The 25,438-nt window shown below is 36.1% G+C and overlaps 4 protein-coding genes across 10 annotated transcripts; 2 read left to right on the top strand and 2 right to left on the bottom strand.

The window, feature by feature from the left end:
* The first annotated feature begins 422 nt into the window (after positions 1 to 422).
* Positions 423 to 4,424, top strand: LOC114728221 (26S proteasome regulatory subunit 6A homolog). The gene is made up of 10 exons (XM_028915102.1): positions 423 to 625; positions 937 to 1,053; positions 1,718 to 1,825; positions 2,039 to 2,230; positions 2,315 to 2,506; positions 2,952 to 3,070; positions 3,215 to 3,302; positions 3,452 to 3,571; positions 3,654 to 3,794; positions 4,168 to 4,424. The coding sequence occupies exons 1-10, from the start codon at positions 509 to 511 to the stop codon at positions 4,243 to 4,245; spliced, it is 1,272 nt and encodes a 423-aa protein (XP_028770935.1). The 5' UTR covers positions 423 to 508; the 3' UTR covers positions 4,246 to 4,424.
* A 1,331-nt stretch (positions 4,425 to 5,755) lies between these two features.
* Positions 5,756 to 7,405, bottom strand: LOC114728205 (translationally-controlled tumor protein homolog). The gene is made up of 5 exons (XM_028915081.1): positions 7,231 to 7,405; positions 6,834 to 6,907; positions 6,591 to 6,716; positions 6,359 to 6,516; positions 5,756 to 6,234 (listed from the first exon to the last, which is right to left on the bottom strand). Exons 1-5 carry the CDS (start codon positions 7,256 to 7,258, stop codon positions 6,117 to 6,119), a joined length of 504 nt encoding a protein of 167 aa, XP_028770914.1. The 5' UTR covers positions 7,259 to 7,405; the 3' UTR covers positions 5,756 to 6,116.
* Positions 7,406 to 11,010: 3,605 nt separating this feature from the next.
* Positions 11,011 to 16,664, top strand: LOC114728195 (E3 ubiquitin-protein ligase RFI2). The gene is made up of 6 exons (XM_028915067.1): positions 11,011 to 11,444; positions 13,519 to 13,688; positions 14,319 to 14,377; positions 14,988 to 15,013; positions 15,113 to 15,494; positions 15,665 to 16,664. The coding sequence occupies exons 1-6, from the start codon at positions 11,276 to 11,278 to the stop codon at positions 16,131 to 16,133; spliced, it is 1,275 nt and encodes a 424-aa protein (XP_028770900.1). The 5' UTR covers positions 11,011 to 11,275; the 3' UTR covers positions 16,134 to 16,664.
* A 714-nt stretch (positions 16,665 to 17,378) lies between these two features.
* Positions 17,379 to 22,406, bottom strand: LOC114728207 (serine/arginine-rich splicing factor SR30). 7 transcript variants are annotated; one of them, XR_003738645.1, is made up of 16 exons: positions 22,249 to 22,406; positions 21,930 to 22,021; positions 21,514 to 21,579; positions 21,339 to 21,413; positions 21,138 to 21,246; positions 20,932 to 20,978; positions 20,730 to 20,787; positions 20,228 to 20,277; positions 20,037 to 20,093; positions 19,792 to 19,943; positions 19,659 to 19,706; positions 18,663 to 18,733; positions 18,411 to 18,564; positions 18,253 to 18,286; positions 17,770 to 17,832; positions 17,379 to 17,671 (listed from the first exon to the last, which is right to left on the bottom strand). XR_003738645.1 is itself a non-coding variant. In XM_028915083.1 (14 exons), the coding sequence occupies exons 2-14, from the start codon at positions 22,014 to 22,016 to the stop codon at positions 17,624 to 17,626; spliced, it is 894 nt and encodes a 297-aa protein (XP_028770916.1). In that variant the 5' UTR covers positions 22,017 to 22,021; positions 22,249 to 22,406; the 3' UTR covers positions 17,379 to 17,623. The 7 variants fall into 7 exon arrangements, 2 of the variants coding, with proteins under 2 accessions (XP_028770916.1, XP_028770917.1); XR_003738646.1 differs by having other exon boundaries at positions 18,411 to 18,586; XR_003738643.1 differs by having other exon boundaries at positions 18,663 to 18,869.
* Between the last annotated feature and the right edge of the window lie 3,032 nt (positions 22,407 to 25,438).

The raw sequence follows: 25,438 nt of genomic DNA on the forward strand, positions 1-25,438 counted from the left end.
AAATTGGTAGTATCATATTTCAAGAGTCCATGTTTTCCTATTATTACGTTGTTTTCATTCAATTAACATAAAATAAAATTATAGTAAAACTTATTTTCAGTTTCATTTCTACCCATCTGAAAACTTTTTTCATCGTCACAACAGGCCTGAAAAGTAACGCCGACTCAAATTTTTAATATCAGGATCATAACAAGTGAAGGCCCAATTTTGCAATGAGGCCCAACAAAGGTTCGGCCCATATCCGAAAAGGACAAAAAGAAGGAGGGAATTTTATGATTTCTTCCCGAACAGGTAATTGTTGTTGATGTTGTTGTTTCTTTTTTTTTTTTTTTTCTCCCCAATATTAGTGATAGCAATGCATTCTACAATTTATCCAGCGGTAAAATCTACCAAACAAGTACCCTTGGCTCGTCTCTGTTCGTTATTCTTGCTTTTCTTTTCGCATTCTTCTGTTGAATCCCTTAGTTTGATTGCACCACGAAGGTTTCTGTAAAAGTGAAATTTGTTAATGGCGACCTCCATGGTTGAGGATACCAACTTTGAAGATGATCAGTTGGCTTCCATGACAACCGACGACATCGTCAGAGCTTCTCGTCTTCTCGACAACGAGATTCGCATCCTCAAGGCTCGACCTCTCTTTCTCAATCTATTAGTTTTTAACTTTTGGTTTTCGCCTGCGCATTGAACTCTATCTATCCAGTCATGCTGCTTCGATCTTGTCTGTTAGGGTTTACTTAGGGTTGATTGCGTTGATCTCGTCTCCCCGTTTTCAGGGGAATAAAATTTATTCCTTTTGGAGAAGCTTATATCTCGAGGCTTTGTCTAGTTTCTAAGAGTCTCTATCTTATGAGAGCAGAGGATACCTTTGCTGTCACTTTTGGTTTTTACCATTTTTATTGTAATTTTCTAAATTTGGCTCGTTTTACGGTGTTGTAGGAAGAGTTGCAAAGAACTAATCTGGAATTGGAATCTTTCAAGGAGAAGATAAAAGAGAATCAGGAGAAGATCAAGCTCAATAAGCAATTGCCGTACCTTGTAGGCAACATTGTAGAGGTAATTTACTGCTTTTGTTTATATTTTGTTTAATATTATTTTTTTAAATCTTTAAACCGTGCTTCTATCCTAGCTTTTTTGAATACGAATACTGGTCATTCAGGTCGTATATATTTTGAACTGCTGTTTCTAAGAAACGAAAATTGATGGAGCTGTGAATGGTATACTAAAGAATTCTTAAAAAAATTAATATTATAGCCTCCTACGTTTGAGTGCTGAAAAATGCATCTCCATTCCAGAATTGAGAGATTTTGAATGCGAAATGAATATGAAAATATCCCTATAAGATTTTGCACAAGGCGTATCTTCTTCGATGGGGAAGAGACGAGCACATCGCCTTTAAAGTGGTTTTTTTAGAAGTTTTCCAGCATGTCTTAGAGCATATATTTGCTTGTTCTTCACCATTCGTTATGTAAAGCATGATTTCAGCTATTCAAGAGGGTGTTTTGTAATGATTTCTATTATAACATTTATCGTTATTAGTCCAATCTTGAGTTGCTTCGTTTCTCTATCCTCTAATGTATAGAAGGATGGTGAATGCCCTACTTCCAATCTCAGCATAATTTGCTGATGCCAGGGGCAGTTTCATGGTGGAGATTGAACTAGGTTTCTTGTTATATTGCACTCTCTTTTTAAATTATAATATGATATTTTTCTGCTTTAGATATTGGAAATGAACCCAGAAGATGAAGCTGAAGAAGATGGTGCCAATATTGATCTTGATTCACAAAGGAAGGGCAAATGCGTGGTGCTAAAGACATCTACTCGACAGGTGACTCTGCTGACTCTTTTTTTTTTTTTTTGGGCCAGTGGAAGGGTTGTGTGTGTGGGTATCAACTCCAGGATCTAATAAAATTTCTTTATTGCTTCATTTTCATATAGTTTTCTGCCTCAAATGTATTTAGGACTAATTTTTTTAATTAAAAAAATCCCGTAGTGCTTGTTACAGCAACTTTGAACTAAATGGTGTTTCTTCTGACTGCAGACAATTTTTCTTCCTGTTGTTGGGCTTGTTGACCCGGACAAGCTAAAGCCTGGTGATCTGGTCGGTGTTAACAAGGACAGTTATTTAATCTTGGATACTTTGCCTTCTGAGTATGATTCACGAGTAAAGGCTATGGAAGTTGATGAGAAGCCAACGGAGGACTACAATGATATTGGTGGGTTAGAGAAGCAGGTGAGGTTAATTATTGGAATGGTTTATGAAAAATGCATTTTTTTTAGTTATGGTGAGGTTATTGAAGTTCTTTGTTCTTAACAGATCCAAGAGTTAGTGGAAGCCATTGTTTTGCCAATGACCCACAAAGAGCGTTTCCAAAAGTTAGGAATTCGTCCACCAAAGGGAGTGCTCTTGTATGGTCCTCCTGGGACAGGGAAAACATTAATGGCCCGTGCTTGTGCAGCACAAACAAATGCCACTTTTCTGAAGCTGGCGGGCCCACAGCTGGTCCAGGTATGACAGTCCCTGACTTTGTGCTTCCCTACTTTAAATTTCTTGGCAAGGCTGATATTTTGTAATACCATTATTACTCGTTGGTTACTGTTGTAAGTTCGGATAAAGTTAGTAATTCGAATCTTGATGATTTCAGTAGAGCCGAGCAAGGCTTTTAGTATTATACCAATCTTTATTCTGTTTTGACTTTTGCGATTCGAGTTGATATTTGACTCTTAGAGGTTGGATCCAGATCGTTTCATCTATAGCCCTTACATATTTCTGATACTAATGCTTGGATATATTTTCTATTCCTCCAACCCATATTTGATAGAAATCTGTATTTCTTCATCACAAAATACAGTACATCAAGCTTTTGTGTGCATGGATTTCTTCAATGTTTGTAATTGTCTCTATAATGGGTTTGCACTTAAAAATGGTCTTATCTAATCCTGATATTTTTCAGATGTTCATTGGAGACGGGGCTAAACTTGTCCGTGATGCCTTTCAACTGGCAAAAGAAAAGTCTCCATGCATTATTTTCATTGATGAAATTGATGCCATTGGCACAAAGCGTTTTGATAGGTATAACTATAAGGAGGCAGGAATTTCGATTTTTATATTTTGGACCAACAGCGGGATTTTAGGCCTATACCTGTGTAGATTTGCCGTTGAATTATTTATGCAGTTTGACAATCTTTTGACATGATATTTTGTGCCTGACTGCAGTGAAGTAAGTGGAGATAGGGAGGTACAGAGAACAATGTTAGAATTACTCAATCAGCTTGACGGTTTTAGTAGTGATGAACGTATTAAGGTTTGTCTTTGTTTCTTGTTGTCCTGACTTGTGTTTTGATAGAGTTCTGATTTGTAAAATCTACTAGAAGTTGGCCCCTTAAGCCCATTTTTATTTCCATTTTTGATTCCAAGTTGGATCGCCATTCTCATTCATCTCGTAAAATGTAGGTGATAGCTGCAACAAATCGTGCAGATATCCTGGACCCTGCTCTTATGCGTTCAGGTCGATTGGATCGTAAAATTGAGTTCCCTCATCCAACTGAAGAAGCAAGGGCCCGAATTTTGCAGGTTTCGTTTCTCGCAACTTTATATGCACGCACTTTTATCTTGCGAAATTTGCACTGATTGGCTTCTAATTGATATTTTGTAGATCCATTCTCGTAAGATGAATGTTCATCCAGATGTCAACTTCGAGGAACTAGCTCGATCCACGGATGATTTTAATGGAGCACAACTAAAAGCTGTGTGTGTTGAGGCAGGCATGCTGGCTCTTCGTCGAGATGCTACAGAGGTTTGTTCTTTGCCTTGATGTAATATATGCAACAATAAAGGTGATAATCGTGATTAATCATGTAATTATGACTACTGTGTACGCATTGCTCTTTCAAGTTCTTCGTTATTTTTCGATTGATGCCTGCTTTTGCCATAACTCCTAAGTTTCGAGTGAACGATAAATATTTATCGAGAACATTGTAGCCAAAGCATATTATGTTGGATCTACGCTTGTGACCCAATGAACATTGCTTTGTATTTTGTCGGATCCACGCTCAAATGTACATGTCGTTAAACATGTCGATTAATTCACATAAAGCAGAAGGGCAGAATGAGAGAACAATTGGGCTGTTTTTTTTATGGTTTTCTAACTGTTTTCTGTCTAATTGCAGGTGAACCACGAGGACTTCAATGAAGGGATAATACAAGTCCAAGCGAAGAAGAAATCAAGCTTGAATTATTACGCATAAGATGGATTCTGTTTTTGTTTCATGTGCTCAAGCCCAAGATAACGGTGACGATCAATATTTTCTTGATTTATGTACTGACCTCATGTTATCTTTGTTTAAGAGAAACGTAATTCAGCCTGTTTGGCTAGGCGTTCTAGGCACCATAAGCGGCTTATAAGGCTGAAAAGCACGGTTGCAAATTTCGATGCTGTTTTGTTTTGTTTTTTTTTTTACCAATCAATACTGTTTTGTTGAGTGATTGGGCAATATGATTTTTATATGAAAAGCTATAATAAACTATAGGTTAAAACTAACAGTTTATGATTTATAGTTTATGAGTTATAGCTTTTGAAATATGGAGAGAGAAAAAATTAAGAAATTTATTATCTCTTTTGGTTCTTATTATAAGTCTTAAATAACTAATTTATAGATAATAAAAAATTAGTTGAAAGTAATAAATAATTTAGAAATATACTTTTATTTTTAAATATGCTTTTAGAAATGTATTTTTATTTTTTCATGTTTCATTTTATATTTAAATTATTTTTTATAATTTTTTCATGTTAAATTAATTTAAATGTATTGTATTATCTCAATTTTTTTTTATGTCTCACTTTATATTTAAAATATTTTTTATGATTTCTTTAAAGTTTTAAAATTCAATTCACTTATTAAATTTGATTTTTTTATATTAAATTATTTTAATTTTATTGTATTATATGAAATTATTTTTTTAATCATGTTTTATTATTTATTAAAACTCATACTTATTTTGGTTATTTTATAATCAAATTTATTTTTATTCAACCATAATTCAAATAAATTTTTATTAATTTTACTTTTGTAAGCTAACTTTTCTGAATTTTAATCTAAATATAATTCAGCTTATCCCATTTAGTTTTTATCCAATTTTACTTTTTCAAAAACTATTTTTCTAATCGTTGATCCAAACAGACCCATTAACATTTATGAGCTATAGAAGGTATGCATGCTGTTTCGGGCACTGATTCAGATAATATATGTATGAGGTTTTAGTCAAGACTACTAAACAAACATGATTGTGGGATCGTGTTATAAGTTCCATATTGGGAAATCTTACAAGTGTTATAGGGTTTATAAGTTCAAGAGACTCTCCCTCTTAATAAGCTAGTCTTTTGGGATTGGATTCTTTCTTTAGACTTATGTTCATCACATTAGTGTTTTCATTGAGAGTTAGCCAATCGGAAAAGGCCACCTGCGAAGGGTTCTGACTTGTAAGAAGACCGAGTGAAGTGCCGTAAAGTAGAGCCGTTGGCTTTCGAGAGAAGTGCTTTGTTATGAACCCTATATTAGGAAATCTCACAAATGTTTTAGGGTTTATAAGTTCAAAACGCTCTTCTTCTTAATAAGCTAGTCTTTTGGGATTAGGTTCTTCCCTTAGACTTGTAGTCGCCCTAAGGCTAATCTACATGTCTCGCGGAAAAAAAATTGTTCAAGGACAATTGCTGGGGAAAAAAAATTGTTCAAGGTATAACTAGTCTAGAGATTCAACTGGGCAAAACAGTCGGTAATGCTCCATGAATCTGAGCAACGGCATGCTCCTATTTATTAGCTGCCTTTTCATATGAATGATGTTATTTTAATCACCCGACCTAACAAATCAGGCCACCGCCAAGTCACAAATATCTCAGCTAAATTATTACCACGCGAAAAAAAAGGAGAAACTAAGGCATGTGAGATGACATCCAAACAAGCGAATTCTCCGAAAATCCAAAGCGTACACGATTCGATCCAAATACACACACACTCATAACAAAAGTAACATAGGTTCTCACCACCTCTAGACATAACTAGATGTTCTACGGTAAGCTGATTAACAGCTTGAAGTTTGCTATCTCAGCCCAAGAACTCTTTTAACACTTGATTTCCTTCAATCCGTAGGCAATGTAGATAAAAGTTGGATCGGTAGCACCTTCCTTGTAGTATGCAAACACGACGGTGCTGTCATCGTGCATACTCTCTCCCACAAAACTGCCACATTGTGGCCAATCAGTCAGTATAATTTTATGTGAAAAGATGGCCACTATTAATCAAGTATCATCGCCCAAGGACACGATAACATCAGGGAATGGAATCATGAGACTGTGAAACTTACAATTGGAGATCACTGAGCTTCGAGAGGAGATATTTGGTTGCCCCTTCAATGTGCTTCTTGAACAATTCTTGCTTCTCCGGCTCTAATTTGGGTGTCAGCAACTTAATATATTTCTTCATGTAACTAACAAATTGCTTCTTATCAAACGCGGGTTGTTCCTGAAAAAGCAAATTTCCATTCACACACAACACTGGCAAAACTTAGTTAAAACAGAATAAGAAATACTGCTTACCTGAAGCCTGAAAGTGTCGACAATATCAACCACTTTGACAGCTTGATCATCTACACCTTCATCTTCACCGCCTTCTGCCGAAGGATTAGCGCCAATGTCTACATTGATTGCCCCTTTCACAACCCACTGCCAGCAGCAACATTGACTTGGTAAGCCATAATATCCTCCGACATCAAAAAATTAAAGCAGGCAGAGGAACAGAGGACCCATAATTATGCAAATAAATGCTAAATAATTCCCAACCTTTCCCTCCACCTCCCACAGCATTCCATTCTCAATCTCCTTGTATGGGAATGAGTCCGAGAGAAGCTCATCACCTGAAAATTCATCACATGAGTGCAAGTATCTAGAGAATATTATGCAATCAATGGTATTTACCTAATCCGTCCGGCGATAATATCTATCAGTCGAAAAATCACATGTCCGCAACCAGTCCATTCCTCGTCAGGTCACACATACTATAATATGTCTAAAGAAATGGATCCTATAAAATTTTATGAAATCAAAATATAAACGTAAACACGAAGATATAATGAAGTCGACTCCAGGCAACAGCTTATTGTTTACGCGAACATCAAATTCAGAGTAAAAACAAGTTGCTGACTCAGCCAAAGAAGACGATCGAAGATCAAAGATTTACCGGTAAGCATATCCTGATAAACAAGCATGGTTACTTCTTCTTCTTCTTCTTGTCTGTCTCTCGGAGAGCTTAGGAATGGCAGGGGCGGTGAGCTTTGATGGAGAAATTGTCAATATGGCGGTGGGATTACTGGTATTTATATTTGATAGACCCCTGCTTTCCTCCCAATTCTGTTACTATTCCGTTTCCTATCAATTGTAATGAAAAAACCTTGAGTTGGCGTTCATCACTTTGTTAATTAATCATTAAATCATGCTTTTAAATTTTCCCGAAAAAGATATTTTTATGCCATTTGTACAGGAAAAAGGAATTTGGGTTATTTTCGTCGGTGAAATATATACAGTTATATTAATATTAAAAAAGATAGTTAGATTTAAGGATGATACTACTTCTGATCTTTAATATAAAAACTTGTTTGATTTTTATTTTGATCCTAAATATAATATTCCAATCTACTTTATTTTTCATATTTATCTATTTTTTTCCAAGCCAATCTTTATAATAATGATAGTTCTAGCTAATACATTTGACTAGTAAAGATATTTTAGGAAAAGTAATAATTAGTTATTACAAATAAATAATTTAACTAATTTTTTTAATCTACTCAAATCAATCAACTAATTCTTGTATTAAAGATCAGAGGTAATATTTAGATTTGAGGATAGTATATGCAATTATTCAACTAAGGGCGCCTCCGTTTTCTTATAGACGCTGGAATTGATGTGGATTGACTACTATAGATTCACATGTTAAGGGCATGTTTGGGTAGCATAGGAAACTATTGTTTTGAGACCCAAACCACCAAACAAGAGGAAAATTAACAAACCATGGTTTTGGACAAAAACTATAATTTCAGACTCAAAACTATAGTTTTAAAAAAAGTGAATCCACTATGCTTTTGGTTCAAATTGGAAAGTATAATTGTGCCTATCAGAATATATCTCAATGATAAATTACTTTGACACTCCTCAATTATTTTTTTATAAACATATTTAATCTTATACTTTACAAATATATATACACATATTAATTATTTATTAATTATATTATTTTATATATTATTAATTATGTTGTTAAGAAATATATTATTAACAATTTTATTTCTTTAAATTAAAATATATTATAAAATCTATCTTTTATATAATTATCATATTAATCTGTGCTTTTTTTTAGTAATTCGCACATATAAAAAGTGTTTCTGATAACAACTATCTAAATACTCTCACTTTATCAGAATTACTTTTTTACAAAATTTATTTTTCATAAAATCTATTCTTCTAAAAATCTTTTTTCCTGAAGTTATTTTTCAAACTACAAACACCTTCTAAGAGTCTGTTTGGGTGACCCTCAAAACCATGGTTTGGGAGGCAAAACCATGGTTTTGGTGAGATGTCACCCAAACAGCATCAATTTTGGGCCAATAATCTGAAACCATGATTTTGGAATCCAAAACCATGGTTTCAGGAGAAGTGAATTCATTCTGCTTCTGGCTCAAATTGGAAAGATGATTGTGCCTGTCAGAGTGGATCTCAACAATAATATGACTTTAACATTTCTCAATTATTTTTTTATAAACATATTTAACCTTATATCTTATAAACATATATACACGTATTAATTACTTATTAATTACATTATCTTATGTCTTATTAATTATGTTGGTAAAAAATATATTATTAACAATTTTATTCCTTCAAATTAAAATATATCATAAAATTTATCTTTTATATAATTATCATATTAACTTATGTTTTTTTTAGTAATTTGTATATATAAAAAGTACTTTTAATAACAACTATCCAAACACTCTCCAAAAACTATTCTCTAAACCATGGTTTGGTTTCATCCAAACACAACCTAAGTCTAACTTACGGGAGTTCTTTGGTTTTTTGCTTCTTACAGTTAAACTTTCTTCGTCTGATGTTTTGTAATCAAAATTCTCAAATAAACCTGGTGCATTTAGGGAGTGGTTAATAATTAATACTGTGCCCTGGAGCCATAATGGAGAGACGTCCTCGTGGATTGGTGGAAGCGGCTTCTGGTTTGGACTCCCAGTGGCTTCCGAATATGCTTTTTAGACATATTCTTTTCAAAGATGGCGTGCTTCACGATAAGAACGAGAATAAAGTGAATGGATCCCTGCACACACCGTTGACCATCCTCAGCACCAATCTTTCCCCGAGCTGAAAAATTTTATTTATCAGATATAACGGAAGAAACTAGTCCCTCATGACATGGTGAATTAATATTTGAATCTTTGTTAGAAAAAGTATCCACATTTAGTACCTGACAGTATTTCAAATAGGATTATCTCTAATAAAAAAAATACTTATGTTTTAGTTAAAAAAATTATTTATTGCATCATTTTGTTCTTTCAGTCCAACGAAAGAGAAATCTTATTCCATCCAGACCCAGCAAAGCCCATGCGCATACACCTGCGTCTCCTTTAGGGCCTGTGAGTAAAATTAATTTAAAAGTGATTTTATGATATATAAAATAAATATACGATAGGAGTTTTATCTCAATTTATATAAAATAATTTTAAAAAATGCTTCTTCATATTTCTAAACACTCTTGTTTCATCGACAAGCGGTTGTTCTCTCTCCTGATTTCTTTAACTTCTTCGTCATTATTCACTGAAGACTTGTTTGCGCAACTGGAAATTGGTTGTTTCAAGAGTGATGATAATTTAATTCGTTACATTAGCCTCGTTGAGAATCAGATCACAAAGGCACCTTGGGGGACTAATCCTATGTCCACAAGTAACAGAAAATCTATTTTTTCAAATATATAATATAAAATATATAACAATGCGCCTTAATGATGATATTTGTCATAAACTGTAAGGTTTGCTGGCACCTTGAATTGAAAAACAAGCTTATTGTTTTATACGGAAGAGAAACAGGGGCTCGCTCATGAATGAATGGGGAGACTATTATTGTTGGCACCAACTGATACCTTAATTCAATTCAATAATCCATTGATTCCATTCTGTACTTATAGTGATGATGGCTCTACCAACTGATACCTTCTTCAATGATTGTCACGAAGCGATGCTGCTATTGTGTTTTTAATGTATTTTTGCTTACCTTCTACTTTAAAGCTTGCTTAGCTCCAAGACACCTTATTTCCAAACCGTCATTCCCGTGAGATTAGTTAGCACATAGAAAATAAAAGGTGAAATTTTTTTACCCCCGCGGTGTGGATCTAAAAATTGCAGAAAGCGTTATCAATAATTAGGGTATGTTTGCTTTTTAATTTTGATTGAAGTTTGCTGATCAGAAGTCTTTAATAAAAAGTCAGTTTGATAAATTAAAGATTATATAAATAATATATAATACAATTATTTTCAAATATATTAAAAACATATAGATTTTATGATATGTAATTTTTACTACATAAATTTTTTTTTGAAATGGCATTAGTCCAAAACCCCACTTTATTTTTAACACAGATTCGAATGTCACGAGAATTATTTTTTTTCCATTCTACAATACCCATATTATTTTACTCGAAACAATATAATTCATTCTGAACAGGTTTCCAGACATGAATTTTCACCCATTTTCTCAAAAGAATTTTTAATCTTATTATAATTTATTTGTCACAATAAAATTTCAGCCAAGATGTAAAAGAAAAATAACAATATTATGAACGCGTGAAACGCTGACAAAAAGCCCACAAGATCAATGCCAACCGTAGATAAGTTGCGGTTGGACAGCGTTTATTATCTTACCCAGATACTGAATGATCCAACGGTAACAAATGAAGACGCCGAGATAAAGAGATCGATTGAGAGGGACGGACTCAGAAAGCTGATTTTTCCTTTTTACAATCAGATTGCGTTTGCCCACCAAAAACGATCCTCGTCCTCCTCCTCCACTCCTGCAACAATTCAGATCTCAGTTTTACTTGGATACTTTCACGTTTTCCCGGCATATTTGCGTGTTGGCGGCGTACATCCTTACCGAGACGGAGAGAGGGCAGATATTAAATCGTGTTATCTCTGCTCGCAAAATTAGGGTTTCGAAGCTTCTGTTGTGGTATGGGTCTTGGAATCGATGACGATGTGGTGGTTGATGATGGCGACGGGGATGCTGGCGCTGGAGGCAAGTCCTTTGGTTCAGTGTCGTGTTCAATCTGCCTTGAGGTTGTCGCCGATAATGGAGACAGATCGTGGGCCAAGCTTCAATGCGGTCATCAATTTCATCTGGGTAAGTAGATTTGTGGCGGAGCTGGGAATTATTCTATTGCACTTTGTCTGGATTCATGGAATTTGAGCTTGCAATAAGTATGCAATAGGATCAGAAATTCTCTTTTGTACTTGTTTAATAAGAATGCCATCAGAGTAAAATAGAGGAACTATGAATGTGCGAATTGGAATTACTTGGACTAGAGTTGTTGATTCTAATTTCACCATGGATCGAGAGAGAAGAATAAAAATGTCAGCCAAGCGTGACCCTTGTTGTTTGTTGTTATGCTCAATGGACCTCTTCCTTGTTGGGTTTATGATTTCTCACTAAATAATAAATAAGGTCTGTATGACATTTGGTTGCATTATTTGTTGTGCCTGCCTGCCAAGCGCGACACTTGTATGACAATGTCGTTCTATTTGTTGTTCATGCCATTTGATGTCACGATGAATTGTCTCTTCATTTGGAAGTAAACTTTAGAATGGATATGAACATCCATGTTGAATTTCAAGGTATGAACTTCAATCCTGGCGGCATAAATTCATCTACGTTAGATCGAGTTGCTCAGGTTTTGACATTTGAGTGGTGAACCAAGTTGCTAAATTCATTTATTTTCTTCTCCAACATATACAGTTGATAGAAACCTGTACCTAAAGTTTTGGAAGCTTGAAAATACTCTCGTGGTCGAAAAATATGAACTCTAGCAGAGCCTCCACGTTTCTCCTCCCTTTTCTTCTATTTTTTGAACACCCATTCCAAATTTTATAAAAAAAAACCTGTGATTTGAGTGCGGGCGATAAAAAAACCTCCACGTTTCTCCTCCTTTTATAAAAATTCCACCCGGGGTGTGTTACACTGTTACCTATGAAGTATATGGATTTTTTTTTTCATATTTTTCTCCAATTTCATATTCTATTCCATTCTTTCTCACTTCCCTAGTGTTTATAACCCCATACCTCATAATTAAATCCTATCCATAAAAATTGAGATGTCACATTCCCAACATAGGTGGATGCAAATGAGCTTCCCACATTTTATGGAATTTAAAGCTCCTTGGAGAAGCATTTATGGCATGCCAATCAAGGATTTTGGCCTTTCCCATCTTCTTTCCATGGCAAAAATTCCATCATGCCAAACAGATTCTAAGAGAAGAGTGGAGGGAAGATCAAAGGAATTGGAGGAGAGGGTGACAACAAAATAATAAAATAATAATAATTCAAATGAGAAATCATAGGGCTATTTATAGAGCCCTTGATTTAAATAATAAAATAATAAAGCCTAATTCATAATAAATTAAAGAAAACCTAACAATATAGGTCTTGTTTGTCATCACGATTGAAATCACTGATAAGCACGTTTCACGTAAGTCGAGATAAAATTATTCTCACATACTTATCTCATATTCTGCAAATTACGAGTAAAAAGCTGCTTAAAGATATTCCAAACGGGCCTATGTAGTTACAAAAACATAAAAATAAATTTAATAAAACCCTAATCTCTGCTAGGCTTAACATTGGTTTTCAATTTCCATCTTAGCAAATTGGTATAGGACAAGGGGGAAAGGAGGAGGTGGAGGATAAGAGAAGAATGGAAGGTAGAGTAGTGGCTATTTATAGAGCTTTAGATATAAATAATAAAATAATAATAATTGAAACTGATATAAACCTAGAGAAGATGAGCTAGAGCCTAATTCAACTTCCAAACAAGTTAAAGAAAACCTAACAATAAAATAACTATCGAAAAGTAGCTCCATCCCAGTGGTCTAAAGGTGAAAATCTTGGTAATATTCTGAACCATATATGAGCCTTACAACAAATATGATTAAAACATTTATAGCTCCCACATAAATATCAAACGAATTTAGTTAAACTGTAAGTTCTTCTCCATGAGATATATGTTTTCAATTTTTCATTTATGTATTAACTCGTATGCTGCTTTAATGGGGACATTTATAAGAGTTCATTATAACTGTTAGAAAGCATTGAAGCACTGTGATATCGCATGATTGCATGTGATTTCTTAGAATTAAATTCCTGACATGATAATACCCGCAACATATTCTTATGCTAATGTTTATATGCTTTGAACTGTTCAGATTGCATTGGTTCAGCATTCAATATAAAAGGGGCAATGCAATGTCCCAATTGTCGGAAGATTGAGAAAGGCCAGTGGCTTTATGCTAATGGCTCTCAGTCTTACCCAGAATTAAGCATGGATGATTGGGCGCATGATGAGGATCTTTATGATCTTAGCTACTCTGAAATGGTATCGGTCTCTATCATGTTAATCATTGATTCTTAATGATGTTATTGTTACTATTTTCTTCTCCTGTTATATTTTATGCTTACAAAAGAAACTTTACCAACATTATTATTTCTTCTAGTTCCTTTTTTGGTGAATCATGCTAATGGCATGTGTTTGCTATGTGTTGTTATGAAAATATCATTACATATATGAATTTGTTTTTCTTGTTGTATATTGTAAATTTTTCCCATATGCCTACTCTTCTGGAAGCTGATAAAAATACGGCCCTTCTAATTGCTAGCAAAGTTTTCTCTGTTGAGCAATCTTTGTTGGTTCTTTCTCATCTCTGTCTACAAATGCATCTTCATTTGTCTTATAACAACCTCACCAGTACGGATTACACCTTGACGGCTTCTGACTTGTAAACTGATGTTGAGTTCTTTCAAAAATTGTTTGTCTAAAGAGAACGTATGTATGTTCTCGTGGCACTGTCAAATGGTTACACCACATCCCCCCCCCCCGCCCCGGTCCCCAGAAAAAGAAAAGAAAAAAAATGAGTACGAGTTGTTGAAATGGTAGGGTTTGCCTGTATGTGTGTGAGCTATCTTCTGCTAATCATGTTGACTTCTATTGTTTTTTTTTCCCCAACAGTCTTTCGGGGTTCATTGGTGTCCATTTGGGAGCTTGGCCCGACTTCCTCCATCTTTTGAGTAAGTCTGCCGACTAAGATCTGTTTTTGTGATTGATTTTTTGGGTGATTGCCCGTGCTGCCTTTTTCTTTGTTTTTTATTTTGGTGTGCATTTCTTTTCCTTTTTTTTGGGGGGGGGGGGTTGTTCTTCACTGTGCTCATTCCTCTTTTTGGTGTTGTTTATCCGACTATTTTTTTAACAATACCGAATCATGATTTTGAAGCCATCACAGCATTGACAGAAATAGAAAAGGTGGTTCCTTAGAAGCTTCATAAAGCATTTTTCTCTTGAGATTTTAATAGAGGAAAAAGTTTAACTTGTTCTCTCGTCCTTTCAAAGATGCATAAATTACACGGCTCACTGATATGGAAGAATCAGTTCTGGACTTCTGGTTATATTTGGCAGTGTTCTGTAGTAGCTTTGCAATTATTAGATTTTGATCTACATTCTGTGGAGTTGTATAAAAAATGATGACCCTTTGCATTGTCCCTTTTTTGGCTCTCAGTTTTACAGATACTCCTCCTTGTGTTCCTTAAAAAAGAAATAAAATAAAATAAAGCACTATAATCCTTGTTTCTGGGAAATGATGTGCTGCTTGTCAACTCTTTAATGTTGTGTTCCTTTTTCCAGGGAAGGGGAATTTTCATCAACTGCATGTAAGATTCTTTTCCCTGGGTATCAGCATCTCCTTTTTGTTGTAGTTGAAGCTTGCATTTGACTGAATATGCTATGTTGACTGGAATGGTGGGATGCAGATCATGACATAGTGGGACAACATGCTATATTTGCTGAACATACAGCATCTGCTAATCATCATTGTCCATATATCGCGTATATTGGACCAATACATCCATCTTCGTCCAACTCTGCTGGAACGGTTTCAGAAGCTTCTAACTTTACCAACCCCTGGAATGGCCCATCTTTGCCTAATGACATGCCAGCTTCCTACACTTTTCCTGCCGTGGATCTCCATTATCACAGTTGGGAACACCATTCTGGGCCTTTCTCTACTGCCAGCAGTCGTCTAGCTGCTGCTGATCAGCCTTCGATATCACCTGCCAGCCAAAGGCCAGCCAGGGGTGGTTTGGATGTACCCAGATCAGGATCTTTTATGCATCCTTTTCTTGTTGGGCACAGGTACACCTTTTGTGATTAGAAAGGAAGGATTGTTTTTACGAATGATCGAACTGCTCCAATGTGATTTGAGATGTTGGTGCATAATCATTACAACCCCCCCCCCCCCCCAAAAAAAAGGAGAGAAAAAAATCCTAGGGCAATTGACGTCTGATGCATGTAAATTTCTGCAGCGCTGCTGCGAGAGCTGGAAGCTCAGCTGCTTCCTCAATGATCCCTCCTTATCCAGGCAGCAATGCTCGGGCACGTGATAGAGTCCAAGCTCTTCAGGCGTACTATCAACAGCATCAACCAACTAATTCAGTTATGAGGACGCCTATGTCTTCTGGAACCCGAAGATCTAGCAGTCATAGAGGATCAGCACAGTTAGCACCGGTGGCCTCATCACCAGACCAAGGTGGCGGCTTCTTTCTTGTTCCACCAGGTTCATCAGGACGCAATTTTCAAGAAGAAAACCACCTACCAAGTCGCTTCCATGCATGGGAAAGAGATCCCTTGCCTTCCTTGTCGTCAAACCACGTTGATAGAGATTCCGGTTGGGTAGCGTACCACCAACCCCTTGGTGGGTCAGACCCAAGCATGAGACCATTAGGATTTCGATTAAGGCACGGTTCAGAGAGAATGCCCTCGCAAAATCGGTGACATGCTTGTTTCCCTGCGAAGAAAACTTCCCACTAGTAGGGAAATATCAAAATTTTATATATGCTTGAGAAATGTTTAAGTAATGCTTTGGCCTTTAGGTCTGTCATGTCATGGCAGGCTACAACTCCGGCTGGCCCTGGAATTCACCTGGCAGACAGGTGGCAGTGTGATTGATGGACATTATCTTGCTCTACTTTCTTCTCCTCTGGGGGCATAAAATAAGATGTTGTCTAATTGGAGAAATTGGGTATTTGGGAGTTTGGGGCATTGAGACGACTCGTTACGTTGAGCGGACGAGGCGGAGCCGCTGCTGGATTTTATACCTGACGTTCGTGCAAATGCTGTGTATTCAGAATTTACGTACTGGATCTTTACCTGCATATCGTGGTGAGGGTGATTGTTGACGGTTGTGCAAGAGCTGGCCCATTGTATGTGAATTGCATGCATGAATGATGTTCGAGTTCTATGTTGGGTTAAAAGAATTTAATCTTTGGATTGAAAAATATAGTCTTCGTATTTTTTTGGTATGAATTATAGCTCGTCACAAATTATAGTCATCGTCGTCATCACACCGGTAGGCAACTAAAATGGGTTAGTAACGATTGTAACGGAGATAGATAGGGTCGGTTGCAGTCTTAGGAAAGCTGATCTTAGCTGGAATTGCCCCGTCTCTCTATAGACCCCGCGTCTTGGCGCAATGCCTTGTGATTTAAATTAACAGTCTTTTAATTTTGTTAATATAAGCTACAATGTTTCTGGTGCTGATAATTTTTGCAGTGGAAACAGTTACGCTGATAATAAATTTTAACATTATAATTTAATTCTTTAAGTAATTTTCAAAGAAAATTCCATACCGTAACATAAGATTCAATTTCATTGCCACATTCATGAAGACGTTTGCCTTTATTCTCTTTTCTTTTTTCCCCCTTGCAGCCACGCAGAACTTATGACCTCCTTATTAAGTTGAAGATGTTAAGTTATAAAAAGCGTCCTCTCATTAGTCGAATGTTAAGTTATAAATAGCGTACCTTTATTGTAATAAATCATTAAAAGAGCTAGGTTAAAAATCATAAAGCATACACTTTAGATTATTAAAATTGTCGTAATAAAGAAATGAAAGTTATAAGCCAAAATATTTTCCTTGCTTGGGGACGTGGTGGCATAATCTAATGACATCAAGCAAAACTAATTATGAAATGACAGAGATCTCTAACGATCAAGACTAACCAAGGACATAGGGCATAGAGAATATAACACCCCAACCATCATTAGCATCCCAAACGAGTTAGCAAGAACCAGGAAAGAGTTCATTGCAATCATCTTGATAATCTAGTTATAATTCATATAAATTTTGTTTTGTTGGCAAATCAAATGCACCATCTGGCCCTTTATTTAGAACTCAAAACCAACATTAAAAGCAAGCTGCATACGAATTCCTAAAGCTTCACATAAAATATCTAAGACAGTTCCAGCCAAAAAGACCTCATCTCTCAATAGCGATATCCAGAGTCAGCAGATCTGCTGCGATCAGACTTCACCTGCCAATAAATCATCCGCGACGTCCTCAAAATACTACTTCTGAGATAAAAAATTCATAATCAACTCCAGAAATAAGCTTTAAGGATATTGAACATACCGAAGACGAACGGGATTGCGACAAGCTTTTACGGCGAGGACTGTAACTTCTATAAGGTGAAGGCTGCTTATTACACAAAGAAAAGTACCTTACACTCATGTTACGGAATAAATTTAATTCTCACATTAAATACCATTTGTGTTCAAACCCTCTTTTGGCTCCCATTTCATAGTCCTATTTTCTAGTTAGTTCTTGTATGGCAAACAAAATGCAAAAGGCAAAAGCAAATGTCAAAAGAGAAAATTAGACAATCATGTATTTTCGTTCCTTTTGTCTGCCTCTAAATAATACCAGGCCACGCAAGTTAGATGACATTTAGAAGAAAATTAAACAATCATATATTTTTGTTCCTTTCGTCCCCCTCTAAATAATATCAGCTCACACAAGTTAGATGATATTTAAAAGAAAATTGGACAATCATGTATTTTCGTTCCTTTCGTCCCCTCTAAATAATATAGGCCACGCAAGTTACATGACACTTACAGATGAATTTGGAGATCTGGATCTCGAGCGGGATCTGCAAATTTACGAAGAAACAACCCAATCAAATATCCACAATGATCCATCAAAATGCTTGATCCACAAGCCGAATATCAGTTCGACATCAAAGTTGCCACAACGATAGGAAGAATCAAATCTACCACAAGTCTAACGCAGCTGCCAAGTGGAAAAATCAATAGGACCCAGTATCTCATTCTAAGTCTGATTTAGCTAAACAACCTATTCCTGGCAGTGTAGGATTCCTTGGATAAGCCAGCTTTTTGATTCCAACTCATCCATATACAGTCATCCGGTCTACAACATCAGCAGACCATGACTATCATCAATAAATCGTTATCAACTGTCAGAGCATTAAGTTGGTGCACAGGCGCTCATCAATAAAACTGTATTACCTCAATCACAAAGTTGCAGGCAGGCATTTGAGTACCACATGCCATCAAGATCCTAACACGCAGTCCAGACGCTATGCAGAATGCCACATTCAGATAACAAACAAGTCAACCTAGGGAACATTGTATAACCAGTGGCCAACCTGACGAAACACTTCACAATTCCCTCTCCTCCCCACTTCCCAAATATGAAGAATTGTGCTGACAAGTCTAGGGAGCAGCATTAGGTTTTATAATAACGAGTCGATGTCACAATAAAGTTTTTCATATTGGAAATACGATTTTAAAACTACTATAGGACACACATGAAATGAGAGCCCATTCAATATGAGACACTGCGACCGAACAAAAAAGGTTTGCAAGACCCTACATGGAATATAAAGATGAAGGCAAATATTAAAGCACAATCCATCTGGAAAAAGAATCCGTACATGATATAATATAGATCGATAAAGCAGAATTTAAGGTCTACTCTGATAATTAAAATCATTAAAAACATTCTATCCATATAACACCTGAAGACGCTTCTTAGTTATTCCCGTCTAGGAACAAAAGGTTGGAGAAGAACCAACCGGCAGGAATCCGAATGAATCGGGGAAAACGTGCCAAGCATTGAAAAATTTCATGGAAGTCAGGACTATTTATACATATACAAGTGTCAAAAGTAGAACAGCTTCCAAAATTGCAGAGACAGAATGCAAGCTCAAAAACATGTTACATTTGCACAAGAAATCAGCTAACTCCTATTTTTCGCATCATAGTCTTCATCTTTCTGTACTGAAGATAAGGGAAGGGAAAACTTATCGAAGAACTCAAACTGCAGTTCTGCCTATCAAAACTGACAAAATAAAAGTAAAAAGACAGCCATGAAAAAAAAAAAAAAAAAAAGGCACCAAGGGCTTTTATACTAAATACATCAATCATTTTAATGCGTAATCACCATAGAAGCTTCAACCAGAAAAACAAGTGCACAGGAAAAGAGGCAAAGTAGAAACTTACCTTGAAAGAGATACTGAACGTCTTGAGCGTTTCACCTTCGGTGACAAACTGCAAAATATGAAGGCCAGTTAATTTTTCAATTTCACAATCACAATAGAGACAAAATCATACTTAAACGGTGCAGCAAATCAACCTTCTGCTCCTGCCTCTATAACTGTAATCCCGACTCCAGCTGCGGCTTCGACTTCGTGACCTATAAGGACTGCGGCTATAGCTTCTGGAATAGCTCCTCCTAGAATCACGGCTGAGACTCCTAGAATAACTCCGTCGATCATATTCTCTCACCTAGATCAATCACCAACCAAAGAAACAGATGATTAAAAAAGTAATCACATAAGCAGGAACCAGGATGGAGCCAAAATGCAGACCATCAAATACCCGTATGTATGCACGAGAAAATGCATTCCGGAATTCTGAATCATCAAGCTTCCTGATCTGTGAAAGAAGGCAGTAAAAATATTGGCATATTAGTGAAGGGAAACAAAATCGCCTGTTATAGAGATCGTGGTCCCCATAAAAATCCAGAACAAGGGGGCCAGGCAATTAAAAAATGAAACCGGAATACTCACAGCATACTTCATATCATCATAATTAGTATAATCCACGATCCCAGTCATGCCTGCATAAACATTGAATTTAACAGAAAAAAATCATCCTCTCAGAAAGTTCAGCAAAAAAATGATACGATATTTTATTGAGTTGCAAGGAGCGAAAAAATAAGGATGTTCTCAAGTAAATTACAGTACCCTAAAATAAAGGCATCTACTTCAGTCTTTGATCATTGAACCATTCAAAATTAACAAAAAGTAAAACTTCAAAAACACTTAGGATATATTTAGTCTTTTGCTTGTTTCGCTGCATCAGCATTCAGAAAATTCCATCCAAATATCTATCTCAGTTCCCAACCATTTCTCATCAAGTTCCGAATGTTATGGGTCTCCCGACCATCACTGATTGGCTTAGACTTGCCTCATCTAATTGAAAGATGAATACCTAATTCTTACAAATTATTCTTAGCAGACAAAAGTGCAATTAAAGTAGGATGAGTACATCAGATTCTATTCCACTTACCACCACGCTCCCGAAAGACTTCAGAGAAACATACATCACCAGCTTTACGCATGTGATCCTAGTCATTGAACACTCAGTATCAGTGGCATATTACACGTTAACTATCATCTAATTCTAAGGCTTAGACAATAAATATCAACCTCTTCCATGCAATTAATGCGGAATGGATCAAACAATCTTAAGAAAAATGAACCATCCATACCTTCAAGTCTTGCCATGAAGCTGAAGGGGGTAATCCAGTGACCAGAACTGCAAATTAAACCAAAAAATGGATCGTTAAAAGCAGTTTTCATTTTTTTCAATATAAATTGAAAACAAAATTGAACTAACACATGAAACTGCAAAGCTTAGGCATATTATGTAAAAATCACTTTTATATTGAAATCTATATCATGTACAAATACATACCGCGATAGTCCGAACGCCTGGAAATTCCCCGGCTACCACCACTACCACTATAGCTGCTGTAACGGTCAACCGATGAAGAATATCCCCGCCCACCATGCGCAAATTCAACCTATAGGTGTGAAAGCAGCAGTGGTTCAACAGACATTACACACTGTCACACAAACCAGAAAAACAGAAATTGAGAAAAGAAACTGTACTAACTCGCAATCGGAAACCATCAAAATTATAACCATCTCGATAGCGAATAGCATCTTCGGCATCACGACGATCCTCAAACTGCAAATATCATGTTCAAAAGATATAAGATGGAAGGAGAAAAAAGTGAGAAATATGAGAAAAACGCCTCATGTACTTCTGTCATGAAATCTGGACATACCTTTACAAAAGCATAACCAGGTGGTCTTGGAGGGATTTTCAAATCAATGTCAACAAGAGGACCATACTGAGATCAGAAGGTGAAGACAGAAGTTAGTGAACGGATAGTTTGTAAACTTAGATCTACAACCATAATCGGAAGACCAAAAAAAAAAAATTATATCAATAGGAAAACATTCTAACGAATAATTATATTTTTTTTCCCCAGGCCCTATGACATGGCTTACATGCTAAGCTAACTGAAAGCAACATCATAAAAAACGACACTTTATGCTCATGAAGAGAATATGTTTTATACAAAGAATACATTGCAAGGCATATTTGGACGAAGCATTTCAGCTGGAAGGATACTGTATAAAACAATAACCCAAGATTATAAGTCCCAGCATAGATGTAAATAGTAATAACTATTTGCACCTTGTAGAAAAGATCCTCAACTTCTCTCAAACGAATATCACCAGGAAGATTGCCAACATAAATAGTGCGACTTGACAGGCTACTCATCCTTCCTGCAAAACAATAAAAATCATAGAATTGCATCTTGCCACCACAAACGAAGTATGGACATATGTTTATATAATCAAATTCTTCCAACTAATAAGTTTGCGTATACAGATTGACGTAGGTTCTTAGGGTAGTAAGATGACAATTAAAATCTTCCCACTCGCAGAAGAAAGAAGAATAGTTCAAGATATAACAAGAACTGGAGCGTCAAGGTGAGAATGGCAGCGCATACCTGAGCAGAAAATTCGAGGAGCAGAGCGGGACAGCGTGAGGATGGATCAGATAGGTTGTGGTCTTGGTAGGTGGTGCTCGAGACGCGAAACAGGAGAGAATCCGGAAGCTCGTTAACTTGGAGGAGATGGTTTCCTGCTTGGGCGCTTCTGGAAGCTCTAAGAGTGAGGAAAGCTCATTTGCCAGTTATAAACGGAGACGTTTCTCAAGGTTCCAATGTCGTTGTTACACGTGCACGATGTTCCCGTGTGATTAAATGTGGGCCGTCCAAACCTTCAATGATTCAACAGTGTTGTCTGGATTTTTCCTTTTACAGTGGACCTATATTCTCGGCCCAAAAACAACACTCTGAAAACTTCTTTGGATTTTTTTTGACCAGCAACTTCTTTGGATTACTACTGCCTTCTATTACAAATATTGGTAATAGTAATATTAAATATTTAACATTAATATCAATAAATCTATGGAAAGTAGGAAACATTCGTCCCTCTGGGGGACTACCAAATGGGGCGGGGGGCTTCGAGAAACGCAGTGGCTTGGGCAATATGTAATCAACTTCTTTCATGCATAATCAATTTGTCCACACGATATTCACTTATTTGAGTTAAATTTAACTTGTTAGGATTAGCCTCGTGAGGGGTGTAAAAATATTTTTAAAATTCCTGCATGACAAGCAACGGTGACGAATGGGGGGGGGGACAATGTATCGTGTATATGTATACTTGTCGATATTGTTACCATAATTGCTTAGAAACATATTTAAAGGGTGTTTGGATGAAACCAAACCATGATTTGGAGAATAACTTCTAGAGAATAGATTTTGTGAAAAAATAATTCTGAGAAGTGAGAGTGTTTGAATAGTTATTATCAGAAGCACTTTTTATATATACAAATTACTAAAAAAAAGCATAAGTTAATATGTTTATAAAAAAATAATTGAGGAATGTTAAAGTCATATTATTGTTGAGATCCACTTTGATAGGCACAATCATACTCTCCAATTTAAGCTAGAAACATAATGGATTCACTTCTTCTGAAACTATGGTTTTGAGCTCTAAAACCATGATTTTGGTCAAAACCATAATTTCGGATTATTTCTCCAAAATTGATGCTATTTGGGTGACATCTCACCCAAACCATAGTTTCAAGGGACACCCAAACAGGCCCTAAATAGTATCCTCTAGTATTCTGTAGAAGCTAAAAATGCATTATCTAAAAAAATATAGCTAGAGTATGGATTAGGAAGATAGTTTGCATTTTCTTTCTAATTGATCTTGATTTATTTTCTTCTATCATTTTATAATTTTAAGTAGTTTCGTTTATAAATAAACTCATCGCTAAACTAGATCAACTATAAGGAACCAGGGTCCTTCATTTTTTGAGTATTCAGTGGTCATTCTTTTCTGTAAGAATGTAAATTATATTTAGGGAAAACAACTGTTTTTAAATGGATAAGCTAGCCATATAATAATTACAAGCTTGGCAATCATCGCTTGAATTGGGAGGCAGTGGTCACAGACTCACAGCGCTTAAGCTGAAAAAGGCCTCTGATTTGAACTTTTCTGGTAGAACTCTTCTCTCTGAGATTTCTCTTTTTCGTTTTTTGCATTGAATCTTCTTCTATTGGATTTTACACACAAGGGTATCTATGGCTAGCGGCATTTTGGGTTCAGTGACATATAAGTGGTCTCGACCCAACATGAAAAAACCAGTGTCCAGATCATTCACGCGAGGCAATTAGAAGAAAATGAAATCCAAGAGCATGATTCAGCTAGTCACGTTGGAGTTACAGAAAATTCAAGTGCAAATCATTGGTCTTTCTTACCGTATCCATTTTGTACTATTCAATTATCAATCTTCATTAAATTTGGCTTCAGAATTATATTCTTTACTTGATTTCTTTGTGCCTGCAATCTAGATCCCTTGAATTCCGATATTTCTATCATCTCCTTTGTTCTCAAACATCTGCTGCTGAAGTTCTCGAACTTCTTGGTACTAAATACATGATTTCGTATTATTTTTCATAATTTTATGCTGAATTTTCGTGTGAAACAGATATGATCGTCTCAAAATTTCGAGCGATCTAGAAACATTGCTGTGATCTCTGGAGGTTGATCTTTCTGGCTTCTACTTTCTCTCGACTTGTTCCTTTGGTCATACTCTGGGAAGGGAGCGATAGGAATATATCATCTATAGGAACTATTTTTGCGTTTGAAGGAAACAAAGATTGTCTCGCAACCTATTGTAGTTAATAATCATATCAATCCGAGTCATATAAATTTTATGCGTTTCATTGGGGTATAAAAATTACAATTTTTTCAGGCTTGTAGTGAAAAAATAAATCATTTGGGGAGAGTTACCTTCATCTAAAAGTATTATTCAAATAGCAGACGGTTCGTAAAGAACTACATTCGTTTATTATTACTGCTAGACTGGCAATTAATTTGCTTTAATTTAATGACTGTGATGGTTTAATTTCATGTTGCAAGCACAGGCTCTTACGCTGGCAGCGACGCAGCGTCAGGAGCTGCAGTGGTAGAATTCTATGAACTTTTAACAGGATCTTTTACCGCATATCTTATAGGTACTGATTTTTGTAAAACTTTATATATCTAGCCTTTATTTGCAACCAAACAATAATTGGTGGGTGGAAATTATCTGGAGGTGCGCGGATTTGAGAGGGTTATCATCCTTCGGCAGAGAAGGAAAGAGGGGAGGATTATTATCCAACGTCAAAGTGGATCGGTTCAAGCTGCCTCATTTACATTGGCTGGCAATCACCATGGCATAAAAATAATTTTCTGAAAGGATAAGGATCTCGATTTGAAGTAACCCACGAAAGAGTAATATAATAATTCGAGTGATGGCAGTCGAATCAGCGATTCGCATTTTGTAATATTGATTAAGGCTTTGAAATGATGGTACGAGAAAGTTGACATGGTTAGGGCAGAAGTAGAAGTAAAAGTTGTTTCGAAACCAGAAGCAAGTCGGAACGATTGGACGTACAACCAGAAGCAAGTTGTCATTGAGGAGAGTGACTTTCAGAGTTGACCGAAATCCAAACAAAATTTGTGACAAATCATCCGGAATGTGATTTTCTCCGTCTGAAAAGAATGAGGAGTTATTCCTGGGTTAATTTCCTGGGTCTCCGCCACGCCTACCTCCTAATTCTGGCCGCTTATCTTCTGCTG

The sequence above is a fragment of the Neltuma alba genome, unplaced genomic scaffold (genome assembly GCF_004799145.2).
Source record: "Neltuma alba isolate B1F8T4 unplaced genomic scaffold, ASM479914v2 tig00012522_pilon, whole genome shotgun sequence".
In the NCBI taxonomy this organism is placed as follows: Eukaryota; Viridiplantae; Streptophyta; class Magnoliopsida; order Fabales; family Fabaceae; genus Neltuma; species Neltuma alba.

Bases quoted from the DNA above. Each gene is read 5' to 3' on its own strand.
- LOC114728221 (XM_028915102.1), top strand. From the start codon at position 509: ATGGCGACCTCCATGGTTGAGGATACCAACTTTGAAGATGATCAGTTG. The intron at 626-936 runs GCTCGACCTCTC...ACGGTGTTGTAG, and splicing joins ACGAGATTCGCATCCTCAAG to GAAGAGTTGCAAAGAACTAA. The intron at 3,071-3,214 runs GTATAACTATAA...GCCTGACTGCAG, and splicing joins GGCACAAAGCGTTTTGATAG to TGAAGTAAGTGGAGATAGGG.
- LOC114728195 (XM_028915067.1), top strand. From the start codon at position 11,276: ATGGGTCTTGGAATCGATGACGATGTGGTGGTTGATGATGGCGACGGG. The intron at 11,445-13,518 runs GTAAGTAGATTT...TGAACTGTTCAG, and splicing joins CGGTCATCAATTTCATCTGG to ATTGCATTGGTTCAGCATTC. The intron at 13,689-14,318 runs GTATCGGTCTCT...TTTCCCCAACAG, and splicing joins ATCTTAGCTACTCTGAAATG to TCTTTCGGGGTTCATTGGTG.
- LOC114728205 (XM_028915081.1), bottom strand. From the start codon at position 7,258: ATGCTTGTTTATCAGGATATGCTTACCG. The intron at 6,717-6,833 runs GTTGGGAATTAT...TGCTGCTGGCAG, and splicing joins TGTGGGAGGTGGAGGGAAAG to TGGGTTGTGAAAGGGGCAAT. The intron at 6,235-6,358 runs GTAAGTTTCACA...ACAATGTGGCAG, and splicing joins AAGCTCAGTGATCTCCAATT to TTTTGTGGGAGAGAGTATGC.
- LOC114728207 (XM_028915083.1), bottom strand. From the start codon at position 22,016: ATGAGTAGCCTGTCAAGTCGCACTATTTATGTTGGCAATCTTCCTGGT. The intron at 21,414-21,513 runs GTATGTCCAGAT...TGATATTTGCAG, and splicing joins CTGGTTATGCTTTTGTAAAG to TTTGAGGATCGTCGTGATGC. The intron at 19,944-20,036 runs GTATTTGATGGT...TGATTGATCTAG, and splicing joins TTTCTCGTGCATACATACGG to GTGAGAGAATATGATCGACG.